This window comes from Nothobranchius furzeri, chromosome 12 (assembly GCF_043380555.1).
Source record: "Nothobranchius furzeri strain GRZ-AD chromosome 12, NfurGRZ-RIMD1, whole genome shotgun sequence".
Classification (NCBI taxonomy): domain Eukaryota; kingdom Metazoa; phylum Chordata; class Actinopteri; order Cyprinodontiformes; family Nothobranchiidae; genus Nothobranchius; species Nothobranchius furzeri.
In genome coordinates this window covers 70097236-70118383 of record NC_091752.1, presented here as the reverse complement: position 1 = coordinate 70118383, position 21148 = coordinate 70097236, and the positions used below count along the sequence as shown (strand labels likewise).

General features: G+C 44.7%; 1 protein-coding gene across 5 annotated transcripts in view; it reads left to right on the top strand.

The window, feature by feature from the left end:
• The window catches only part of LOC107376225 (microtubule-associated serine/threonine-protein kinase 1), a 98694-nt gene that overhangs the window by 43608 nt on the left and 33938 nt on the right, over window positions 1–21148 (top strand). For 2 of the 5 annotated variants that reach the window (XM_054750756.2, XM_070542874.1), the window contains exons 4-9: window positions 610–685; window positions 6113–6185; window positions 9661–9821; window positions 12401–12476; window positions 12954–13163; window positions 17894–17995. In XM_054750756.2, coding sequence (XP_054606731.2) covers window positions 610–685; window positions 6113–6185; window positions 9661–9821; window positions 12401–12476; window positions 12954–13163; window positions 17894–17995 — 698 coding nt within the window. Of the gene's footprint in view, window positions 1–606; window positions 686–6112; window positions 6186–9660; window positions 9822–12400; window positions 12477–12953; window positions 13164–17893; window positions 17996–21148 lie in introns of all 5 variants that reach the window. The other 3 variants (XM_054750755.2, XM_070542873.1, XM_070542875.1) reach the window with 2 other exon arrangements.

Below are 21148 nucleotides of genomic sequence, written 5' to 3'. Positions count from 1 at the left end.
TTTCTATTCTTTTTTTATTTATTTGGCTCAGCTTTTTCCCCTCATTTGTGCCCCAAAACTCTGTTTTCTTATGAGATATCGTGACAAAATAGTTTAGATGTATTTTTGTGGCTGTTATGTTGAGTTTGTTTGCGTGCCCTAATGAGGAATTCCAGCATTGCCACCCTGACATTTTGGTGCCCCTTTGCCCCTCATGCGTAATGTTCTAGATCCGCCACTGGTTTTATGGTCTTTAAACAAACGATGTAACCAGGAGGTGCCAAAGGGGCTTGCATATTAATCCTAGCGCTACGGTGTGCATTTTAGGACATCCTAGACCGTTGAGTCTGGTGCTGCGTAGTCAGACGTCTGATGGGTTCTTTTACTTTCCTCTATGATCTGATGTCTGGGACTCAAGGATGTTCTAACATGCACGCCGTTCCACCGATTAGCTTGATTCAGCCTGGTGGTGGTGGTGGTGGGGGGGCATGGACACAGGATCCACACCACATAGCTACACCACAAACACTCTTTCAGTGAAGCTAGGACTCGGTCTGATGCTTTGTGGTGCTGCCATGACCTTCTGACGACCTTCTGATGTGTCTCATTGGTGTCTTGTTGTCCCAGCAGGAAGCAGCCCCCTGGACAGCCCCCGAAACTTCTCCCCAAGCAACCCCGCTCACTTCTCCTTCGCCTCCTCCCGAAGGTTGCTGCTTCTTTACTCTTAAGCATATCATTTACATCAGTGGCTCCCAACCCTGCTCCTATAAATCCCCTCGTTACGGACTTCACACGGACATGTCGGGTTGGATTATACTGTCAGGTGTGTTATCGGGATTTCAGAAACATTTTTTTACAAATATAATCTTGGTAAACTCACAACCTCAGCACAGACTTTGTCCTCCTGGGGGGGGGGGGGGGGGTCATACCACTCAGGTTGGGAACCACTGATGTCGATGAATGTTCTGCATGCCTTTTTGAACCTGTCTCAGTGCTAGAGTGTTTCAACAGCTGGGTCACCTCAAAGTGGAGGATGGAGAGAGAAGAGGTGTGTGTGTGTGTGTGTGTGTGTGTGTGTGTGTGTGTGTGTGTGTGTGTATGTGTGTGTGTGTGTGTGTGTGTGTGTGTGTGTGTGTGTGTGTGTGTGTGTGTGTGTGTGTGCCTGCAGTGTCACATCCTGCAGGGCCTCACAGATGTTAGCAGACTAAAGCCTGATTCATGCTTCTCCGTCTCCTGGGGAGTGTTGCAAAGCAATTCCCTGCCAGGACAGCAGAGGGCGTAGCGCTGTTCTGTGGTATCCTGTCATGTATTGGTCCAAGATCGTGTGTTTATATTGTGTTTTTTGTACATAAGAGACTTTTAACACAGACAAATTTGTCTCTCATCCTCCTCCACCTCTTCATGCGCTCCCCACCTCTAAACCTGCGTTTCCTGTCATTCCCGTCCACCAATAAAACGCTTGCTGCGCATCTTTTCACTCCTCCAGTCACGGGGAATTAAACGTTCATGTTTTTAGAGTTTTTTCGCGAGGTGTTCTTCAAGCTTCTCCGTGTCTGCCGCTTGTTATTCTCGGCTCTCTTTATGTTTTTGAGGGTGCAATGCCGGCGGTGTAAACAACAGCGGCGTCCTGACCAATCACAAGCTTGTGTTGTCCGTCTCGACTGACGGATGTCTAGAAAAGAGAGCTCGACTCCGTCTGTCCTTGCGGGGCTCTCCAGCAGGCCCGCTAGGACGGATAATGGCGTTGCGTGTCTCCGCGCTGACGCAGAAGCATGACTCAGGCTTAAGAGGCTAGCTCGTGTGTGACCGGGTCACCTGATTACACTAACAGTTGTCCCTGTTTACTCACACTGCTGTAATGAGGAGACAAGAGCGTTGTGTGCGTTCCTGACTCTGATCAGTTCACACCGAGCTCTAGTAGGCTGGAGTTTATACAGGAGGGTTGAGGATGTTCAGGAGACATGTTTTAAACAGCAGCATCTCCAGTCCCACACACCCGTGAGGTTTTAATTATCAGCCTAAAGACAACTTCTGTAATGCCGTCATGATGACCCACAATGCCCGGGTTCTGTCTCATACAGCACTGCATGGCCTGGATCAGGTATGATTTTTATTATTTATTAATCATTTATTTCTTAAAGGAGACATGCTGTACCTCTTGTACTTCTACACAATATAACGGAATTTGTTTTAATAGAAACAAAAAGATATCAAAGGGTTAAAAACTCAAACTTCACTTGGATACGACTGAATCTCGGCTGTCTCAACTGGGTTGGTGCCAGAGTACCTTACTGGGACTTTTATAAACAGCGCTGAGAAGCAGACGGTTCCTGAAACCAAACGGCGACAGAAAACAGATTTGGTGTCCGTCACAAGACGGCAAGAGGCGGCAGACCCACGTGGCAAAGAAGAAGGACATAAAAAGCGAAATTTGCATTAACTCATTCGCTGCCAGCGTTTCTCACCATTTTTACTGTTTTTTAAGAGTCAAAGAACGTTGCGCGCTAGCACGATGTCGATGCCAAAACAACCAAATCAAAGCAGAGGCTCACCTCCTACATCAGGAAGAATCCGCTCGTTTCGAGCATTATCCGTTCTTTCCTAATCCGTTGTCGAATTGTGATCGGCAGAAGATTTTCCGATTCGATCCTCACTTTTTTTTTACAGCAGCGGCCCAAAAATGATCTCCTAACACGTGGATGTTCTGCTTCCTGATCACGTGACGTGACGTACGTGGATGAAGATCAGCTTTGGAGCTGAGATGTTTGTTCTCATGGCGCGGGGGCTCGTCCGACGCTCACACAGTAAAAAAATGCAAATGTAGGTCATGGTCTGTTTGCAGGTGTTCCATTTTCATTTGGCAAGTTTTTTTTTTCAAGTTTCATAAACGTGCCCCTCTTGTGATGTTTGGGAAAACGTGTCTAGTCTCTTCAGACGTGTGAAGCAGGTCTTTAGTGAGTAGATGATTGAATGAGATTGATGCAGCCATTGCCACTAGAGATGCTCTGATTTGATCACGTGATCAGAAATCGGTCCAACCATGTGATTTTTAGGAACTCGGAATTGTTTTGAAATGTTTGTAACTTGGACGTATTTTTAAATGAACAGCAAAGGGAGTGTAATAAACACGTGTAATGTGTGCAAACTGGGCAGACTGAGGTGGAAGAGGTAGTGCTGCATTCAGTTCTGATGCACTACCTTAAAAAACGGACCAGCTGCAGCTATTCGGTTAAGCCAGCCGACACTAAAAGATACATACACCCAACAAAAATATAAATGCAACACCTTTGTTTCTGCGCTGGTTTTTCATGAGATGGACTTAAAGATCTAAAATTCGTTCCAGATACACAATATTAACATTTCTCTCAAACATTGTTCACAAATCAGTCTAAATGTGTGATAGTGAGCACCTGTGCTTTGCTGAGATAATCCATCCCACCTCACAGGTGTGCCACATCAAGATGCTGATCTGACAACATGAGTAGTGCACAGGTGTACTTTATACTGCCCACAATAAAAGGCCACCCTGGAATGTGCAGTTTTTTTGCTTTATTGGGGGTCTGGGGACTCAGATTGAATTTATCAGATTGGGGGGGTGTTCACAGAGGTAACTACTCCATCGTCAGAGATCTGATTGGCGGGAATTTGTTTTCTCACAGGAACTGCGGGGCCTCGCATTCGTGTTCCAAAACGTTTGCAAGACAATGAGGTAGATGAAACCCATTTTTGACCAAACTCACCAAACTTTATTCAGCTAAACTAAATGTTAAAACACACTTTTTGATCATTTAAAAATATCTTTTTTGCAACTGAACTCATCAAATCTCCAATCAGTCACAGAGTTCTCTTTTCCATTGGGAATTCATTTGGAACCAGATTTCAAGATATATAGTTTTACTGTCATGCGTGCAGGTTTCACTTCTTACTTTTAAAGTTATTACAACTAGATAGAAGACAGATTTGAACCGACTAGAACTGGTTTTGATTTAGTTTCAGTAAGTCTGGGAAATGTCGGACACTTTGGGAAGGTTGGAAACCAAACTGAATGAATTGGGACTTTAATTGGGAATAGAACACGACTGGAAAAAGCCACAATTACCGTAAATCCTCTAATACAGGTCCGTGCCTGTATTTTACTCAAGCTCATCAAGCTCCAGGCCTTTATTGGAAGGAAGGCCAGAATTAGAGGTAGGCCTCAATTTCTATTTGAGCAAAATGAACAGCCAGTAGAATGAATAAAAATGGGGTGTGTCTATTTGAACCTATAAAATACTAGGTTCATTTATTGAAAATGTACAGTTACCATAACGTGGTACGGTTTGCATATAAAACATTAACAACAAGGCTAAATTACTGTAGGGCAATACTGTATTGTAACAAAACAATAGCAGACATACCTGTACTGCATTTTAAACGCTATTAAATACCGGTATTAGAAAAGGCAACAGCCACCTTACCGCTTCAAAGTTGAATCGTTTCGTCTCATTTGGGTTGTAGTAAAAAATAAAATAAAAACCCTCAAATTCAATTCAATCTTTGTCCAGTTTAAAGTAAAAAAAAAAAATAAATACTGGTAATCCAATTCAGTTTAATCCTCATCCAGTTTGATGGGTCGATGTTAAAACGTTTAGCAGCTTGCTCCCCAGAGTGTTCTGCAGCATAATCAGCACGTTCTCTTTGAACTTGATATCAAATTTTCGCCTCCTCTTCGGCTCCGCACCTGCCGTGGTTAAAGTTACCCTCGTGGTCTATCTCTGGCAAATCAAAAGTGAGACGGATGACACAACCGCCCCCCTGTGGTACTTGCCTGTTACCACATTCCACCAGGCCACAATAAAAAAAACTGCCATTATTCACCTCCGCCGACTCCGACACCGGTCAAAATGTGATACCCGGCCGTTAATCAAAGTCAAAGTCATTTATTGTCATTTCTACCACATGTGCAAGACATACAGAGAAACGAAATTAGAGTTTCAGTACACACAATTCAGAGATCAGACATACATGGGTAAGACACATGACAAGAATTGGTGACTGCGGTCATTCGCAACACGAGTCGTGCTACCTCAATGGAATACAGGCCAATATAGGTTCTTAGAGGATTTATGGTATGTCACATTCCCCTGGTGACTTGACCATATAGGAAACTTGGTAAACGTGTCGTACTGAACCACTTCAGTTTGGTGTCTCTAGCTGGTCATCAACAGTCGCAGCCCAGAGAGATACTGGCTTTAATCAGGAGCGATGGGATCGATGGGTTTTCCTGACTGAGTCAAATTTAGCAGAAGCATCAATCTTGAAAAAGTGCACTTGTTTTGTACGCTGCGAGTCGACTTGGACAGACTTGCTGAGTCTATGTGGATCATAGAGCCTTCGCCTGAGCGCGGTTTCCTACGACTTCCTGTTCGTTTTTATAACTCTTTGTAGGGAAGGAAAAACTCACTAAAGCATGAATGTCACATTAAAGATGAAGCAGTGTGTCTATAATAGTGATCACTGTGGTTAACCGGTGGTGATAAAACAGCAGTGAAGTTTGTGTTTGAACTAAAGAAAGCCTCTCGTGCGTTTTGAAGCCTTTTGTGACAGTTATCTCCCTCCTCGGTGACTCTGGAGGCTGCGAGTCTCTCATCCTCATTTCTCAGATGTGTCTGCCTGCCCGTCACAGCGCCACGAAGGCTCGCCAAACGACTCGGCTCGGCTCGCTGAGGGAGATTAACTAGATGTGTTATAAGTCATTTGTCTGCTAAAAGATTTTGTAAAACTTTTCATTTTATAAGCCATGAAAATCTCTCCCGACCTCTTTGGTGTGTTCCTGCTGTGTCGTGGTTCTAATTCCATGTTGTAGTTCTTTTTAAAACACAGAAACAGTTTTGTTTACCTGTTTTGTCGCTACGTTTCGCCGGCAGCTGTAGGCTTCCTCAGGCTGACGCTGATGGTGGCGCGTCCATGAAACGTAGCGACAAAACAGGTAAACAAAACTGTTTCTGTGTTTTAAAAAGAACGACAACATGGAATCTCTCCCGACCGTTTTTTAAATATTTTGACGAATGAGAGGTCATTCAAAGTTGTCAGATGACTGTTTTAGGAAGAAGCTGTTGTTTTTTAGCGGCTGTGATATTTTTGTCTGTTGCAGAGCGGATGGGAGGAGATGGTCTTTAGCTTCTCTGCCTTCATCTGGATATGGCACCAACACCCCCAGCTCAACGGTAACAACTTTTACTTCATGACATCGTCTTTAACTGTTTTTCTACTCGTAGGCGGGTTTGTTCGTGTCTGCTGAGAACACGTAGCAGCTATTCGCTGCTTTTATAGCAGCGTTCTGTATCGGTTTTGTTCAAGTGGCTGATCGATAAAGTTTAATTATTTAGTGTTAGTGTGGATTTAAAACTAATAAACATTTGTTTGTTTTTTCATACCTGAGACGTTTTGTTACATTCGTATTAATGTAATATCATAAAAGTCACGATGATCTCTGGCAAACAACAAACTTTGATGCCAGTCAGTGACTGAAGTCTTAAAACAAGAAGAATGATAATCATCAACATCCTTAGAGAGCAAGTCAGCCCCTACCAGAGTATTACTCAACTCCCACTTCCCTTTTGAAAAATGCAACAAATGCTGTTGCCTGGCAGACCGAGAGGGCGGAGCCACTAACAAATACACACACACTCAGGCTCACGACAGCATTGTGACATCATAATGTACCAGTTTACATCATAGCATACCTCTTAGCCAATAGCGGTGGCAGATTTAAATTAAAATACAGTGCAGAGTTTTTACCTGACAACGGCACAACACTGACAGTTTTAGGCAGAAAATTAAAATTTTAACTAAAATGCACTAAAGTGCAAAACTAGTGACGACACGTGTCTGCAGCACGATTAGACACGCATTTATATAGTTTATCAGAAAAAAAAGCTAATTTAGGGGTGACTTGCTCTTTAAAACTAAAAAAATAACATCTCAAAATTGCATTAAAATTCATATTTTTGATCATATTTTTCGAAATTGGAGTTAAATGTTTGAGGTTACAAATCTGTAAAAATAATTAGAAATTAGCTTAAATTTATATTTATATGAATGCTTGTTTGCCAATCTATTAAATGGGACTTATAACAACATTAGGTTCTGTTGTCATTCTATGCAACAAATACAGCAAGAATCATGTTTTCATAAATTCACTAGCAAGTGCAGCCTGGCCTGCCAGACTCCTCCTCTGTTTAATTCTGCACAGAGAAAGGGTCTGGGAACTCTCCTATTCAGATAACTCCACCCCGTGAGAATTCAAACCCAGCCAATCAGCGCTGAGCAGCGTACGTCACACACCACAACGCCGAGTTTGTGGAACATGGCGACTGAAGGGGAGTTCGCTGCGGCTCTTTCCTCTGGTCTAAATGACTTGGCCACGTCTTTAAAACAACAAGTAGAAGCGCTAAAAGCCTTTCTTCTAAAGAAAGATGTTTGCACCGTCGCCAGACTCCATTTTTACAACTGCTAAAAAAAACTACAGCGTTGCGGACGTCACACACACAGCGATGCTCAGTTCCTCATAAACAAGCGGCGGAGTTCGCTGCGGCTCTTTCCTCTGGTCTAAATGACTAGAATGTCTTTAAAACCACGAGTAGAAGCGCTAAAAGCCTTTCTTCTAAAAAAATAAAAGATGGTCGCGCCGTTGCCAGCTAGAAAACTACAGCGTCGTGCGGTACAGTCGGCATTTCCGTGTTTTTTCTGATTGGTTACTTTTGAGCTGCCTAGTCCCGCCCCCAACTGCCTCTGCCTGTGAGTTACCAGACTCTCTCTGTGCAGAATTAAACAGAGGACGAGTCTGGCAGACCAGGCAATGGCAAGTGAGTCGTTTATGTAAATCATTTGTTTGTCTTTTAAACAATTCAGTTTCAGTTTTTTGACATCAATTCCATTTAAATCCTTAGAGGGTTTCTGTTGTAATGAGTGTTTAGTGGAAAAAACATATTTACACATTACGTTCAGCACGTTTCAGTAAAACAGTCCATCGAGCAGTCGACCTGCCAGAGTTCCCGTGATCAGTTTAAGCTGTGATATCATAAAACTATTAAAACTGACTACTGTTATGTCTAGCTCATCACTTGTTTCCCTCCCGCCCATCGGCGGAGTGTAACTGTTGCGTAACGGTGACGTAAACGGCCCGCCGCCTCGTCCGTCTGTCGCTAGAGTTTGGTGAAAGTTAGAGAATAAGAGGCAGCGTGGCGAGCACCAGGCCGGCGGGAGGACAGCGATTAAATTAAAATCGGATCCAGGATGAGAACATGGTGTTGTTTCACGTTCACTTAGCTGGAGACTAAATGTAGTCCCGTTAAAAGTGTTTATCCGTTACCAAAACCAGTTAAACCAGTTTCACGTAGCTCGATGCTAACTAAAGCTACAACACCTTGTTATGGAAGTAAATGATGCTAATGTTCAGGCTGCATGGTGGTGCAGCTGGTGGCCCCGTTGCCTCGCAGCAAGACGGTCACCGGTTAGAATCCCGTCTTTCTGCATGGAGTTAGCATGCTTTCCCCATGCGTGTGTGGGTTTCCTCCCACAGACCAGAAACATGCATGCTAGGTTAACCGGGTTGAGAGTGTTCATTGGCGTGAGTGAGTGTGTCCCTGTGGTGGACTGAAGACCAGTCCAGATCATCCCCCGCCTCTCGCCCCATGGCTGCTCGCCGTGACCCTACTGAAGAACACCGGTCTTACAGGCTCTTCACTGGCTCCCGATCACTTACAGGATTCAGTTTGAAGTGCTACTGATCTGTTTTAAGGCACAGCACAATTTGGCCCCTCCTTATCTGTCGGAACTTTTAAACACTCATGTCCCCAAACGAAACCTCCGATCATCCTCTCTACATCTTTTATCTGTTCCCAAGTCTAGGCTGAAGTCCAGAGGCGACAGAGCCTTTTCTGTGGCCGCTCCCAAGCTCTGGAAAAGCCTTCCCCTACAGATTAGGTCTGCTGACGGCCTTTCTGATTTTAAGTTTCTTTTAAAAACCCACCTTTTTACCCCTGCTTTTAACTGATTTTATAGTTAAGTAATTTTAGGGTCTACTGGATGGCTCTCAGTGTTTTATCATTTTATTTACTGCTTGTCTGTGTCTGATTGTTGGAAATGTGCTTTATAGATAAAATTGACATTGAAGATAAGGGATGGTTTTTTATTTCACCTCCCGCTTCTTTTCTGGGTCACTTACAGAATGTTTAAAAAATGATTTAATACTGTTGGACCTGACTTGAAGAGATGCGGTTGCCGTGGTTACGTCCACCTTTTCCAGCCTGGGTGTTTTCTATTAGCTAGTCTCCTGTGGTTAATCAGGGATCCATCTCTCGCTTAGACGCAACTGGACGAGGTGTTTTTCTTTCCTCTGGGGGAAGATAACGAAGCCGTGACACAATGTTTGTGCGATGGACAGATCCACGAGTCCCCCTCCACCGAGGCTCACGGGACAGCCGTGTTACTGTGTCAGTTTGAGCTTCCTGGTGTCTGAAAACACGAGGCGTCATGAGTCGGGCTGTAATTACAGCCCGACTCATGACGCCTCACTCATTTCCTCCTCTTCTGTTTCCATTCATCATGCTTTGAACTCCTCCTCCACACTCTTGTCTCCCTTCCTAATCTGCCAACTCTTCCTCCCCGATCCTCCTTCTCTTCCTGCTCTCTCTCCAGTCCTCCAGCTCATCCCAGGAGCGCCTGCACCAGCTGCCCTCCCAACCCACCATGGATGAGCTCCACTTCCTGTCCAAGCACTTCGGCAGCAGCGAGAGCATCACTGATGACGACGGGGGGCGCTGCTCCCCCCACATGCGCCCTCGCTCCCGCAGCCTCAGGTCAGCAGCCCAAAGCAACGAAACGAAAGAGCAGCGTCCGCTGCCAAACGGCACGCTGAGCTTTTTCTTTGTGTCTGATCTTTCATTTTTTCTGGTTTTCCACGAAAATACCACCTGGAGGAACAAAATGTAGCACTTCCAGTGCATCCAGGGGTCAAGAACTATTTTACAGTCTGACTCCACTCTTAATAAAGAGTTGATAATGCAGCTCCAGCTCCAGCTGTAAACACCATACACACCAATGGCATGGCAGTAAAAATACGGGACAGACAGGCAGCTTATAGGGTGTGTGTGTGTTTAATGTTGAAGTTTTATTAAAGGGGTGTCTGAAGTGCGGCTTGTGGGCCATTTTTGGCCCTCAGAGTGAGCTTATGTGGTCCTTAAAGGGACAATGTGTAGTTTTTACCATTAATTTCTGGAAATTTCCATCAAAATGTTGAAAATGAAAGAAAGGATGCCCAGTTGTTGAAAAAGATTGGCGGCTTTGTAACATAAAACCATAAAAATCAGCTCTAAAAAAACATGGGAGCGAGTCTAAGTCTCTGGTCGATGCCATATTAGATTCCATGTTTCCTTCTCCGGGAGCCCGTTAGAACAAAGTGCATTTACTGATTTGTAACAAACGGCTACAAAACTTTAGCCGTTCTTAAACGTTGTTGTTTTACACATTTACCTCTTCACTTGTTGAGAGGAAGTCTGATGTGCTTGTTATTTTGCTAAAGTTTGCACTCCCCAGGGCTTTTTGACCCTAGTGGGCATCCGTTGGTAAGGTCTTACTCCAACACAGAAATACTGCTTGCTTGCAACAATTTAGGTATCTACTGCCCCCTACCGTCAGGAAAAATACACACTGTCACTTTAACTGCTATTCAAGATCAGTACATTTTATTGTAATGGTGGGTCCAACAAAAATAAATGAAATTTCTTTTAATGAAAAAAAAAGTTTTGTACAATACAAAATATTTCAAGACTAAGGTCACTAGTATTTTCAATGCATCTGCAGAAGTCTCTGAGTCTGGCAACGACCCACTGATGGCTGTCAGTCGTGGGGTGGGATCTACGGTTGTTTTTCTAAACTGTCTCCGAATGCTATCGGACAAAAAAAACATGACACACTCATCGCTCTGTTGAAGAAGACACAAATACGTCCTCTTTCTAAATAAAAGACTTAAGTCCGTCTCTCTGCTCTTGACTCAAAGAAAAGCCTAAGTCTAAATAGTCCAAAGCTGACGACATAGCCATTTCAAACGAGCCACTGCCATCTTAGTTTCGTTCAGTCGCAATATCCCGCCCAACACACTGATAGAGCGCTGTGATTGGACCAGCACCAGGCTGTCCGGGCTGCCGAAGTTCCAGTGGAGCGTGGCTAGACCGACACGCAGAGCAAAGTCATTTTGAGTTGAGTTGCTAATGCTAACGGTTAGCTTCTACTAGCCGAGAAGTTCTCTGCTGTTTCCTGAATGCTTAACCAGTAACAGCCTTCCCCGTCGTGAGTCCAGATGGGTGAGTCCGTGAATGTTAAGTGACAGTGTGACATAGCTCTGTCAGGCTTTTCTATTCCGAGAGTTCCCTCGTTTGTCTCCTGACAGTGACTAATGCAGGCGATAGAGGTAGAAGACTATTTTTACGTTTAGCCTGACTGTTAACTCAATCGCTGCCAGCGTTTCCTGATCGTTAAAGGCCTTCGCTGCCAGCGTTTCTCAGCACTTTTACAGTTTTTTTAAGAGTCACAGAACGTTGCGCGCTAGGATGACGTCGACGCCAAAACAACCAAAACAAAGCGGATACTCACCTTTTACATCAGGAAGAATCCGCGTGTTTCGAGCGTTATCGGTTCTTTCATAGTCCGTTGTTGAATTGTGATCGGCAGAAGCTTTTCCGGTTCGCGCCTCACTTTTTTTACAGCAGCGGCCCAAAACGATCTCCTAACACATGGATGTTCTGCTTCCTGATCACGTGACGTGTGAAGTATGCGGATGAAGATCGGCTTTAGAGCTGAGATGTTTGTTCTCACAGTGCGGGGGCTCGTCCGACGCCCACACAGTAAAAAAAATGCAAATGTCGTCATTGGCAGTGAATGAGTTAAACTCTGAGTATCCGATCGTATGTCAGCAATAACAATAACGGTTTCTCAGTGAACTTGCTCTTTAAAAAAATTTAAATATTTTTTGTCTTTAACCAAAAATCCGACTTGTTAGCTCCTTTTGCATAACTTTACTAAAAACCAGTATCTTGTGTTGGCCTTATTGTTATTAAACCATGTGACGGAGGCCTTGTACACGGTCTTATGGTCCATGAATTAAACTTCCTGTCCATTTGTGAAGAAACAGAACGCCGCTTAGACCCGAGTCAAGATCTGGTAGAACAAATGCGCTAGTTTCCCCGTCTGACGACGGCCTCCTCTGTGCTGAGGTTTAGGCAGCTCACTGTAGGCAGACAGACACACTTGAGCTTAATTCTTGTGTGAAAACATCGTTTGTTTGTTTTTGTTAGTCGTCTAATGAAACATTCACCACATTGCTAGCAGCATGGGAGGTTTATTTTCAAAAAGAGAAAAGACTTTCATGTTTTCTCTTCAGCCCAGGACGCTCCTCCACCTGCTACGATAATGAGATAGTCATGATGAACCACGTGTACAAAGAACGCTTTCCAAAGGTAACACACACACACACACACACACACACACACACACACACACACCCTTTTAGCTCTCGTTGAACATGTTTAAGGATTTTACATCAGACGTCCAAACAGGAAGTGTGGCGCCTGATAAAGCCGTATCAGAGTATCATGTGACTCTATCTCCGTGTCAGAGAGAATGCTGCTTTTTTCTCTAACTGATGAGTAAGGACTCATTTTTATTGTGTTCTCTGGTGTTTACATGAAGAGGAAATGGGCTGAAAGCTTTTTACACCAATGAACATCAGGCTGTAGGAAATGGTCCATAAAGTTTGAGTTCATCAGAGGTAAACGCGTTTAGGAATGGTTACCAGAAAAAACCATCAGCACAGTCACAATCACTACCCGGAGGGTTTACGACCCAATGCCACAAACGTACGCCTCATCTACAGGAAGAGCTTTTTTGTGAACTTTATCTTGATCGTGTGATCCCGACCTCTGTTGCTCCATCAGGCCACGGCCCAGATGGAGGAGAGGCTGGCTGAGTTCATCCAAGCCTTCTCACCAGAGAGCGTTCTTCCTCTGGCCGACGGAGTCCTCAGCTTCATCCACCACCAGCTAGCTGAACTGGCCAGAGACTGCTTGGCCAAATCCCAGGAAGGCCTCATCACATCCGTCTACTTCTTTGAGCTGCAGGAGAAACTGGAGAAGCTGCTTCATGATGTGAGTTAAAGCAAACAGTGGCAACAAACTCTTACAAGGCTGACTGGACCATTCACTGAGATGAAGAAGTTTCAGGCTTTTAACAATCAAGTTGAACTTTTCTTTTTCCAATTTGGAATGATTGTACAACCTACAGCTTGATGTTAGCCCGGTTTACCCAATCAGAAGCGAGCTCTGAAGTGTGTCTTTAATTCACCAGCACTACAGCATGATGCTGCCACCGCCGTGCCTGACTGTTAGTACAGTGTTCTCCCTAACCCTCACTTTGACCCACCAGATCTCGTCACTGAGACTAAACTGAATCTTTGCCTCGTCTGACTGTCAGTCTTTCCTCCAGAAAGGGTTTTTCTTGCCAGTGTGGCTGCAGATTACACTTTAACTGGAAGGTGTCTCGTTTCTAGCAGAGACACTGGTCTCAGTGTAACGGGTGTGTGTTGGTTAATGCGACAAGGTCTATCAAACAAATCCAAAGAGAAACTACCAGTAAATCAGTAAAAGATGAGCTGATTTTCAGCTGATTAAAGCAGAAATCCAGAGAATTATGTTCGTACTGTGACGTAGGCAATACGTCAATTTAAAAGATTTTTGTTAAGCTCAACCTCCGTCCCGTAGAGCCCTGTTTGCATTGGTCAGTTAGGTTAGACGTCTGCTTACGTACAGATGTCAATCAGAGTGTTTGAGGCGGTACCTAGATGGATGCAGAGTTAAGGACATTTTTTATGGACAAGTAAATCATTAATATATATTTAAGAAGTCACAGCATAGCAACAATGCTCTGTTATCCCTCTAGAGGTGCACGTTCACAAAGAGAGACGTTGGGCGTTTCTCAACGTCAAGGCACCTGGCCTTGCGAGGCGATGTTTTGTGAGGCCAGGCGCCTTGCTTACGAGGACACGGTCCTTCCTTGGTCAAAGAAAACGGTTAAATGGAACAGGCTTGCATCACGTGACCGCTGCTTCCACGGCGGTCACGTAACGTCACGTGACACGGGAGATAACGTTATATTTTATACGTATTAGTGTCAACATAAATATATAACGAGCCTTTTACTTTTTAATTGTGTACCGTAAATCCTCTAATACAGGCCTGGGCCTGTATTTGACTCAAGCTCATCAAGCTCCAGGCCTTTATTGGAAGGAGGGCCAGAATTAGAGGCAGGCCTCAATTTCTATTTGAGCAAAATGAACTAATGGTTCGCTGGAGTTTTTGACAATTAAAATTGCGCCCACATTTTCAAAGTTAAACACATTTCTTTTAACAACGGTAGTTTCTGCTTCAGCCCTCCCCTCCAAGAGAGTAAACGTCACAATTTGGTTAAATGTCCGTTTTACGGCGGGTGTCAGTGCTGACGCTCTGGCACAGCGCGTTGCCTCTCGACGCGCAGGAGCTTGTCACCTGCTGACAGCAGGCTGCTGTCTTTTCCGAGGGCTGCATCTTGCCGGTCATTATCACGTGACAGCGACTAGTCGATGACAGGCATAAAAAGTCACTATAGAGCGGTGAAGTCGACCATTGACTAGTGCGTACAACCCCTATTGCTCCCCAGAGTGTTCTGCAGCATAATCAGCACGTTCTCTTTGAACTTGACATCAAATTTTCGCCTCCTCTTCGTCTCCGCACGGTTAAAGTTACCCTCGCGGTCTATCACTGGCAAATCAAAAGTGAGAGATGACACAACCGCCCCCCGTACTTGCTTGTTACCACATTTCACCCGGCCACAATAAAAAAAAACGGCCATTATTCACCTCCGCCGACTCCAACACCGGCCAAAATGTGATACCCGGCCGTTAATTAACTACAGGCCAATATTAGAGGATTTACGGTATGTGTTTATTAAATTAAAAATATAAGTGAGTTACTACCCACTAGCCACCGAAGCTGCAACTACGAAGCAAGTAACCAACCATAGATAACTTCTTTGGATCTAAAAAACATTTTAAATTAGATGACTTACTTTTAAACTTGAAAATTGTCCCCGAAGTAGCTGCTGGCTTCTGATCCGCCGTCCTTTTGAAAATACAGCGGTGTATTGTGGGTCATTTTTGACCAAGGCTAGGCTACAAGACACCTCTCGTGTATCCTTGCTCAGCTAGCTAAACGGCTAACACACGGAGAACACATGCCTTGGTAGAACATGAACACTGGAACACGTCTTGGCGGCTCCCGATGACATATCTCCTAGGCAACCGGGCGGGACCAAGACATCAAGGCAAGGTTCCTTGGCAATGAGAAACACCCGTTGCTAACAGCCGTATTCATGGAAGTAGGGAGGGAGGGGTTTAAAGGTGCAACACACCTTTCCCACCTCTGGATGGTGCCCTCTGAGAAAAACTTTGGCTTTCCGCTGTAAGGCACCTAAAGTTGTCTCGGGATCCCGGGGGGACAGAATTGGTAGAAGCAGCAGCATGAAGAGAAGGTAGTCAGAAAGAATCAGCAGAAGGTCCCACCAAAGCCTCTACAGGTGAGTCTTCAGCTTCTTTTTAAAGGAGACCACTGAGTCCACTGATCTCAGGCTCAGGGGGAGAGAGGTCCAGAGTCTGGGGCCACAGCAGCAGATGATTTGTCACCTTTGACCTTTAGCCAGGTGGCTTTGGTCACTGGACCTCAGGGACCTGCTGGGGGTGTAGGGACTGAGAAGATCACCAATGTATGATGGCGCTTGTCCATGTAAGGCCCTATAGACCAGAACCAGGATCTTGAAATGAACCCTGAAGTTGACTGGTAGAGCGGGATGTCCAGTAATCGCAGGGCTGCAGGTTCGATCCCGGCTCCCAGCAGAGAATTCTGCTGTTGTGTCCTTGGGCAAGACACTTAACCTGCCTTGCCTGCTGTAGTGGTTTGATGGACCGGTGGCACCTGAGCTTGTTGGCCTCGCCCCTGTTAGTGCACCCCAGAGCAGCCGTGGCCACACAGCAGCCCAGCACCATCACCGTGTGAATGTTTGTGTGCACGTATGGAGAACCCTAGAAGGGTTCACATGCAGGCCAATGATCAATCATGTATTGTTGGTTCTATTTTAAAACACAGAAAAGGTTTCTCTTTACCTTGCTGGCAGTTTCGTTCGCGGCTGTAAACTTCCTCAGAGCTGACGCTGATGGTGGCGTCCCTTCCTACTCCGTTTATCCGCGGGCAGCAGAGGACGTTGTCGCCCTCTGTTGCCACCTCTCCCCTCACCGATGATGCAGTCCCATGCTCTGAGGAAGTTTGCAGCCGCGAACGAAACTGTCAGCAAGGTAAAGAGAAACCTTTTCTGTGATTTAACCCTCCCACTGTATTTAAGGATGACCCCGCGAGGAAAGTTGACTATTGAGCAGGATTGATGGTTTATCCCTTGGGTCCGTGTAGCAGGGGTGAGGTGGTGCTCACTCCTCACCCCTGCTACACGGACCCAAGGGATAAACCATCAACCCTGCTCAACGGTCAACTTTCCTTGCGGGGTCACCCATAAATACGGTGAGAGGGTTAAAAAAGAACCAACAATGCAGTTAGAAAAGCAACACCGCAAGAACATACCAAAGATGATCAATCATGTATTTCACCAATAATCTTATTAAAGTTTCACACTATTTTAAGCCTTTGAGAGCAAAGATAGGCACAGTTTATGATCAAATATTACCGTTGGCACTATTGAGATGTCATTTATCTTAAATATGAGTAATTTTCGTCAGCCTGAGTTTCTACCTGGAGATAAAACACTGTTTCAGCGAGGCTCCGCCCACGCCTGCTCCAACAGAATGGAGACCCAGGTGCTGGTTTAGGCTATGCCTGTCCAGTGGTTTAGGTGTCTGCCTGCCATCGAGGTTTTGCGATGTGCTGACATGGGGTTGACTCCCGGAGTGGGCAGTGATTTATTTAGTCAGCTGAAGCAGATTTCATTTTTTTCATCCAAGCAGCCTTTTAGTGGATTTACTCTGCTCACCTCACACGGACTCACACTGGCTGCATGAACAAAGCAAGTTATAAAACAGACCAGTCCTTATATTTTAAACCGTTTACCAATAAAGGGTTGAAAACATGATACTGGCAAGTGTAGCCAGAAAAGAAGAAAACGTTACTGCCGCAACCAGAAGGCGATCGTGTGGAAAACTGCACCCCGAGCACTAGACTACCGAGTCTGTGACACAGTACTAGTCGCCTAAGCCACATGTCCTGTGCTAGCCAGGGGAGACAGGTTTCAGACCAGATACGAGCTTCCGGGAGAGGAGGAGGGCGTGATGACGAAATTAGTTTCCATTAAGGCTGTACTGGATTTTCAAAGTAAAACTCTAAATTTGCAGCTGAGAGAGGAAATGGGTTTACCCTAACAGTATCACACGGTACGTGGATTTACCACCATCTGGCCCCTTTAACAGTTTTAATATGAAACCTTTTGTACTTTAATACTTTAGACTTTATGCTCCGATCACTAGTAAAACTTTATTAACTATAACTGGTGACACAAACAGACAGCACGGCTGCAGCTTGAGGCCGTTTAAGTTCATTCAGACATAACACGTCTGTGATAGTCAGAGGTGTCTGACTGAGCGTGTGATTTATCCCAGCAGATAAGGGATAACTGAGAATTTCGTCACTCTTTGTGTCGACTTGGTGCCTGTTTAGGTGTTAACTCTGTTTGTGTGATCAGATTTTGAAACGCTTCATCGTCCTTATTCACAAACTCTGCCTTCCCGCCTTTCTCCTGACAGATTCTTTACTTTGTGCATCGATGTCGTCTGATTTCTGTCTTCCAGGCCTTTGAGCGTTCTGAGAGCTCTGAGGTAGCCTTCGTCACAGAGCTGGTGAAAAAGCTTCTCATCATCATCTCCCGACCCGCTCGGCTTTTGGAGTGTCTGGTTAGCTCACACACGCACGCGCGCACACACACACACACACACACGAGCTCTCACAATGATCTGTAAGCAGCGTGATGTGTTCCACTGCAGGAAGGAAAGCAGAACAAGTCCAAACAGAAGTAGAAGTCTCGGTCTGGTCTGCGAGGATGACAAATACATTTGCATTTAGATTAAAAAGAGCTCTTTCCAGCGCAGAGCTAATGCCTTTCCAGACCGTGACCACCAGGTCATTAAAGTCGGGAGATGTCTAAAGCGAGTGTGTGTGTTCCATAACAGGATGTCAGCTGTGCCGCCCTGCATGACTCGTGTTGTGCTGAATCGCTTTAGGATTGCGAGCGACAGCAGAAAGACTGATGAGGAGAATTCATTTATTCATTCATTCACTTCCTGTTTTTTTTTTCATTATCGTCCCATGAGCTCCCAGACTTCTGGCATCAGTAGCATCTAATCACCAAACAGTTGGACTGGTTCTGTGGTGGAAATCAGTTACTTAGTGAGCAATAATGTTTACATTCAGGAGACCAGGAGGAGAAACTATCATTCTGAGCATACATGTTTGGTTTATGCATGTGGGAGAAGGTGAAAAGTGACTGAATGTCAAGCGGTGGAAGAATCCAGTGACCTAATTAAATAGAAACTTTTAGCCATTTAACAAACACACCAGGATGTTCAACATTACAGACGTGTTTATGGATTTAGCTTGTTATTGGTTTACATGATGAACAGAAAATGCTGAGTTCTGTAACAGTAACGTGATCTCATCTATGAAGCACGGTGTTGGCAGTGTCATGATTTGGTTTTAAAGGTGTGTTTCCACCGGGTAGTTTTACCGGAACCTCGTGGTGTCACGAGTGGTTAGGAGGAAGTTAGGACCCAAGATGCAGATAACCAGACGGACGAGGCAGGGATGAAAAATGAAATAAAGTCCTTTATTTATGGGTAATCCAAAGGCAGGGAGCCAAAAACCAAAAATCCAAAATGACTAAATAGAGATCCAAAACACTAGAAGCACTGGAGACACTAGAGATCAAACGAGAAGTCTGACAGAAACACAATGGACCGACAAACACACAGAGACACAGACAGGGTTATATACACTGGGGAGGATGAGAGGGAGATGGGCTGCAGGTGTGTGGGGAGAGAGAGACCAGGTGAACTCAATTACTAATTAGGGAGGAAACAAACATGACCTAAGAATAAAAACTAAATACAAGAAGAGCAGGAACACAACTAATAATCTAAGGAGGGGGAAAAAACCTCAAACACCGATGGAGAAAAACACACTAGAGAGACTAATAACATGAACAGCTGTAGCTAAAGGAAAATGACCTGAGAGAAAAACCTAAAAACCAGAAGGGCAGCAAACATGACTAATATTCCGGGGGGGGGGGGGGGGGGGTAGGGCTGAAACTAGAGGAAAAACACTACAAAAACAAAACCACAGGGGCGTGACTAAAAGGGGGCCATGGGAGCACAGGACCTGGGAGGGGGAAACCTAGAGGGCAGAAGATCTGGGGGCAAATGGGGAACACCAGGAAACACAAGAGGAGGACGCAGACAAGGAAACGTGAGGGCGCTAGGAGACACAAAAGGAGAATCTAGAGAGGGATGGAGAACATAAGGAGAAACATGAGGGGAGAAGCAGACTCAGGCCATGACACATGGCATGCACGTCTCCACTTCACCGGGCTGTTTTCTGGAACCAACACAACGCTTGAACAGGGATCGGTACGCTGAGTGGCCAGGTAGAGTCGATTAGCGAGGTTAACTCCTGCTGATTGGTTGTAATTCAGAAGGAAATTACTTCAGCAGACGTCACCAAAATAACCGTCTTTTGTAAAACTAGAAGTCTCTAGTGAAGTGGAATGGAAGGAGAGAAAATTAGCAGCTTTGACGTGCTTTAAAACAGTTTCTTCTGGTCATTTACCACCGCTTTTATCTCACAGCAGCTCTCCAATCCCCCAAATGGATTCACATATGAGGCGCTTTAGCAAAACAAAAATTTCAAGTTTATTTAAGACGTGGAACACTGAAAACCATGTTTTAATGATTATGTCTGATTCTAACGGGTCACTCTGAGTTATTCATGCAGGCTGAGCATGAAAATAGTCTCCTACACCTATCTCCTGCAGTAGCTTCGGATAGAAAACAGACGGTGAAACTCTAGGATTAGAAAAGCCTGACAGATCTACGTCACACTGTCACTAACATTCATGGACTCACCCATCTGGACTCACGACAGGGATGGCTGTTGTTGGTTTAGTCCAGGAAACAGCAGAGAATGTCTTAGCCAGTAGAAGCTAACTGTTAGCATTAGCAGCTCCACCACACAGCAGAACTCCTCCAGGCTTGTGTTATTTGTGGAGATAAAACATCAACGTTGCAGAGCAAAAAGAGTCAGTGGTAGAGTCGTGTTGCTGTTAGCCAATCAGAGGAGAGATGTCCAGATATCAGGAAGTCTCTAAACTCCAAATCCTGCTGTCGGAAGCTCAACTCAGATGTGGAAATTTTCTAGTTCGTGGAACAGTCGCGTATGAGCTTTTTTTCTCCAGAGTACGACTTACAAGGCATTCAGCCCTACTAGAGACCGCAGCAGATGTATTGATTAAACGAGTGTTCCACGTGTTTGATGTTCATGTCTTAGTAAAGTCCTAAAAGGACTGATTTTGTATGGAGACAGCAGCTGAGAAGACCAAGCCATCAGATCTCCTGGTCACTTTTCCCTCCCCCAGAAATTTCCCAGAACTCCTTTAGTGGAAACACAGCTGAAGCTGTTGAATAGAAGACCCGACAGGTTGACATCATTGATGAAACCACATAATTAGATTATAAAATACAGAGTCTAGGGATGTCTGATGTGAGATGAATAGAAAAGCAGATCATGTAACAAGGAGAGGACCCTCGGCACACGTGTTCTGGTGTCAGAATGTGTTCAAAGTAGGAATTAAAGTTTTGTCATGAAAGAGTCAAAATCCAGTTTGTTTGATAAAAAGAAAGAAAGAAAGAAAGAAAACGATCATTTCTATAGCGCTTCTCAAGATAAAAACCACGAGGCACTTCACAAAAACAGAAAATTTAAAATATAAAAAAGAATTTAAAAAATCTGATTAAAATATGTTTAAAATGTCAACAAATAAAAACAATTAAGATTAA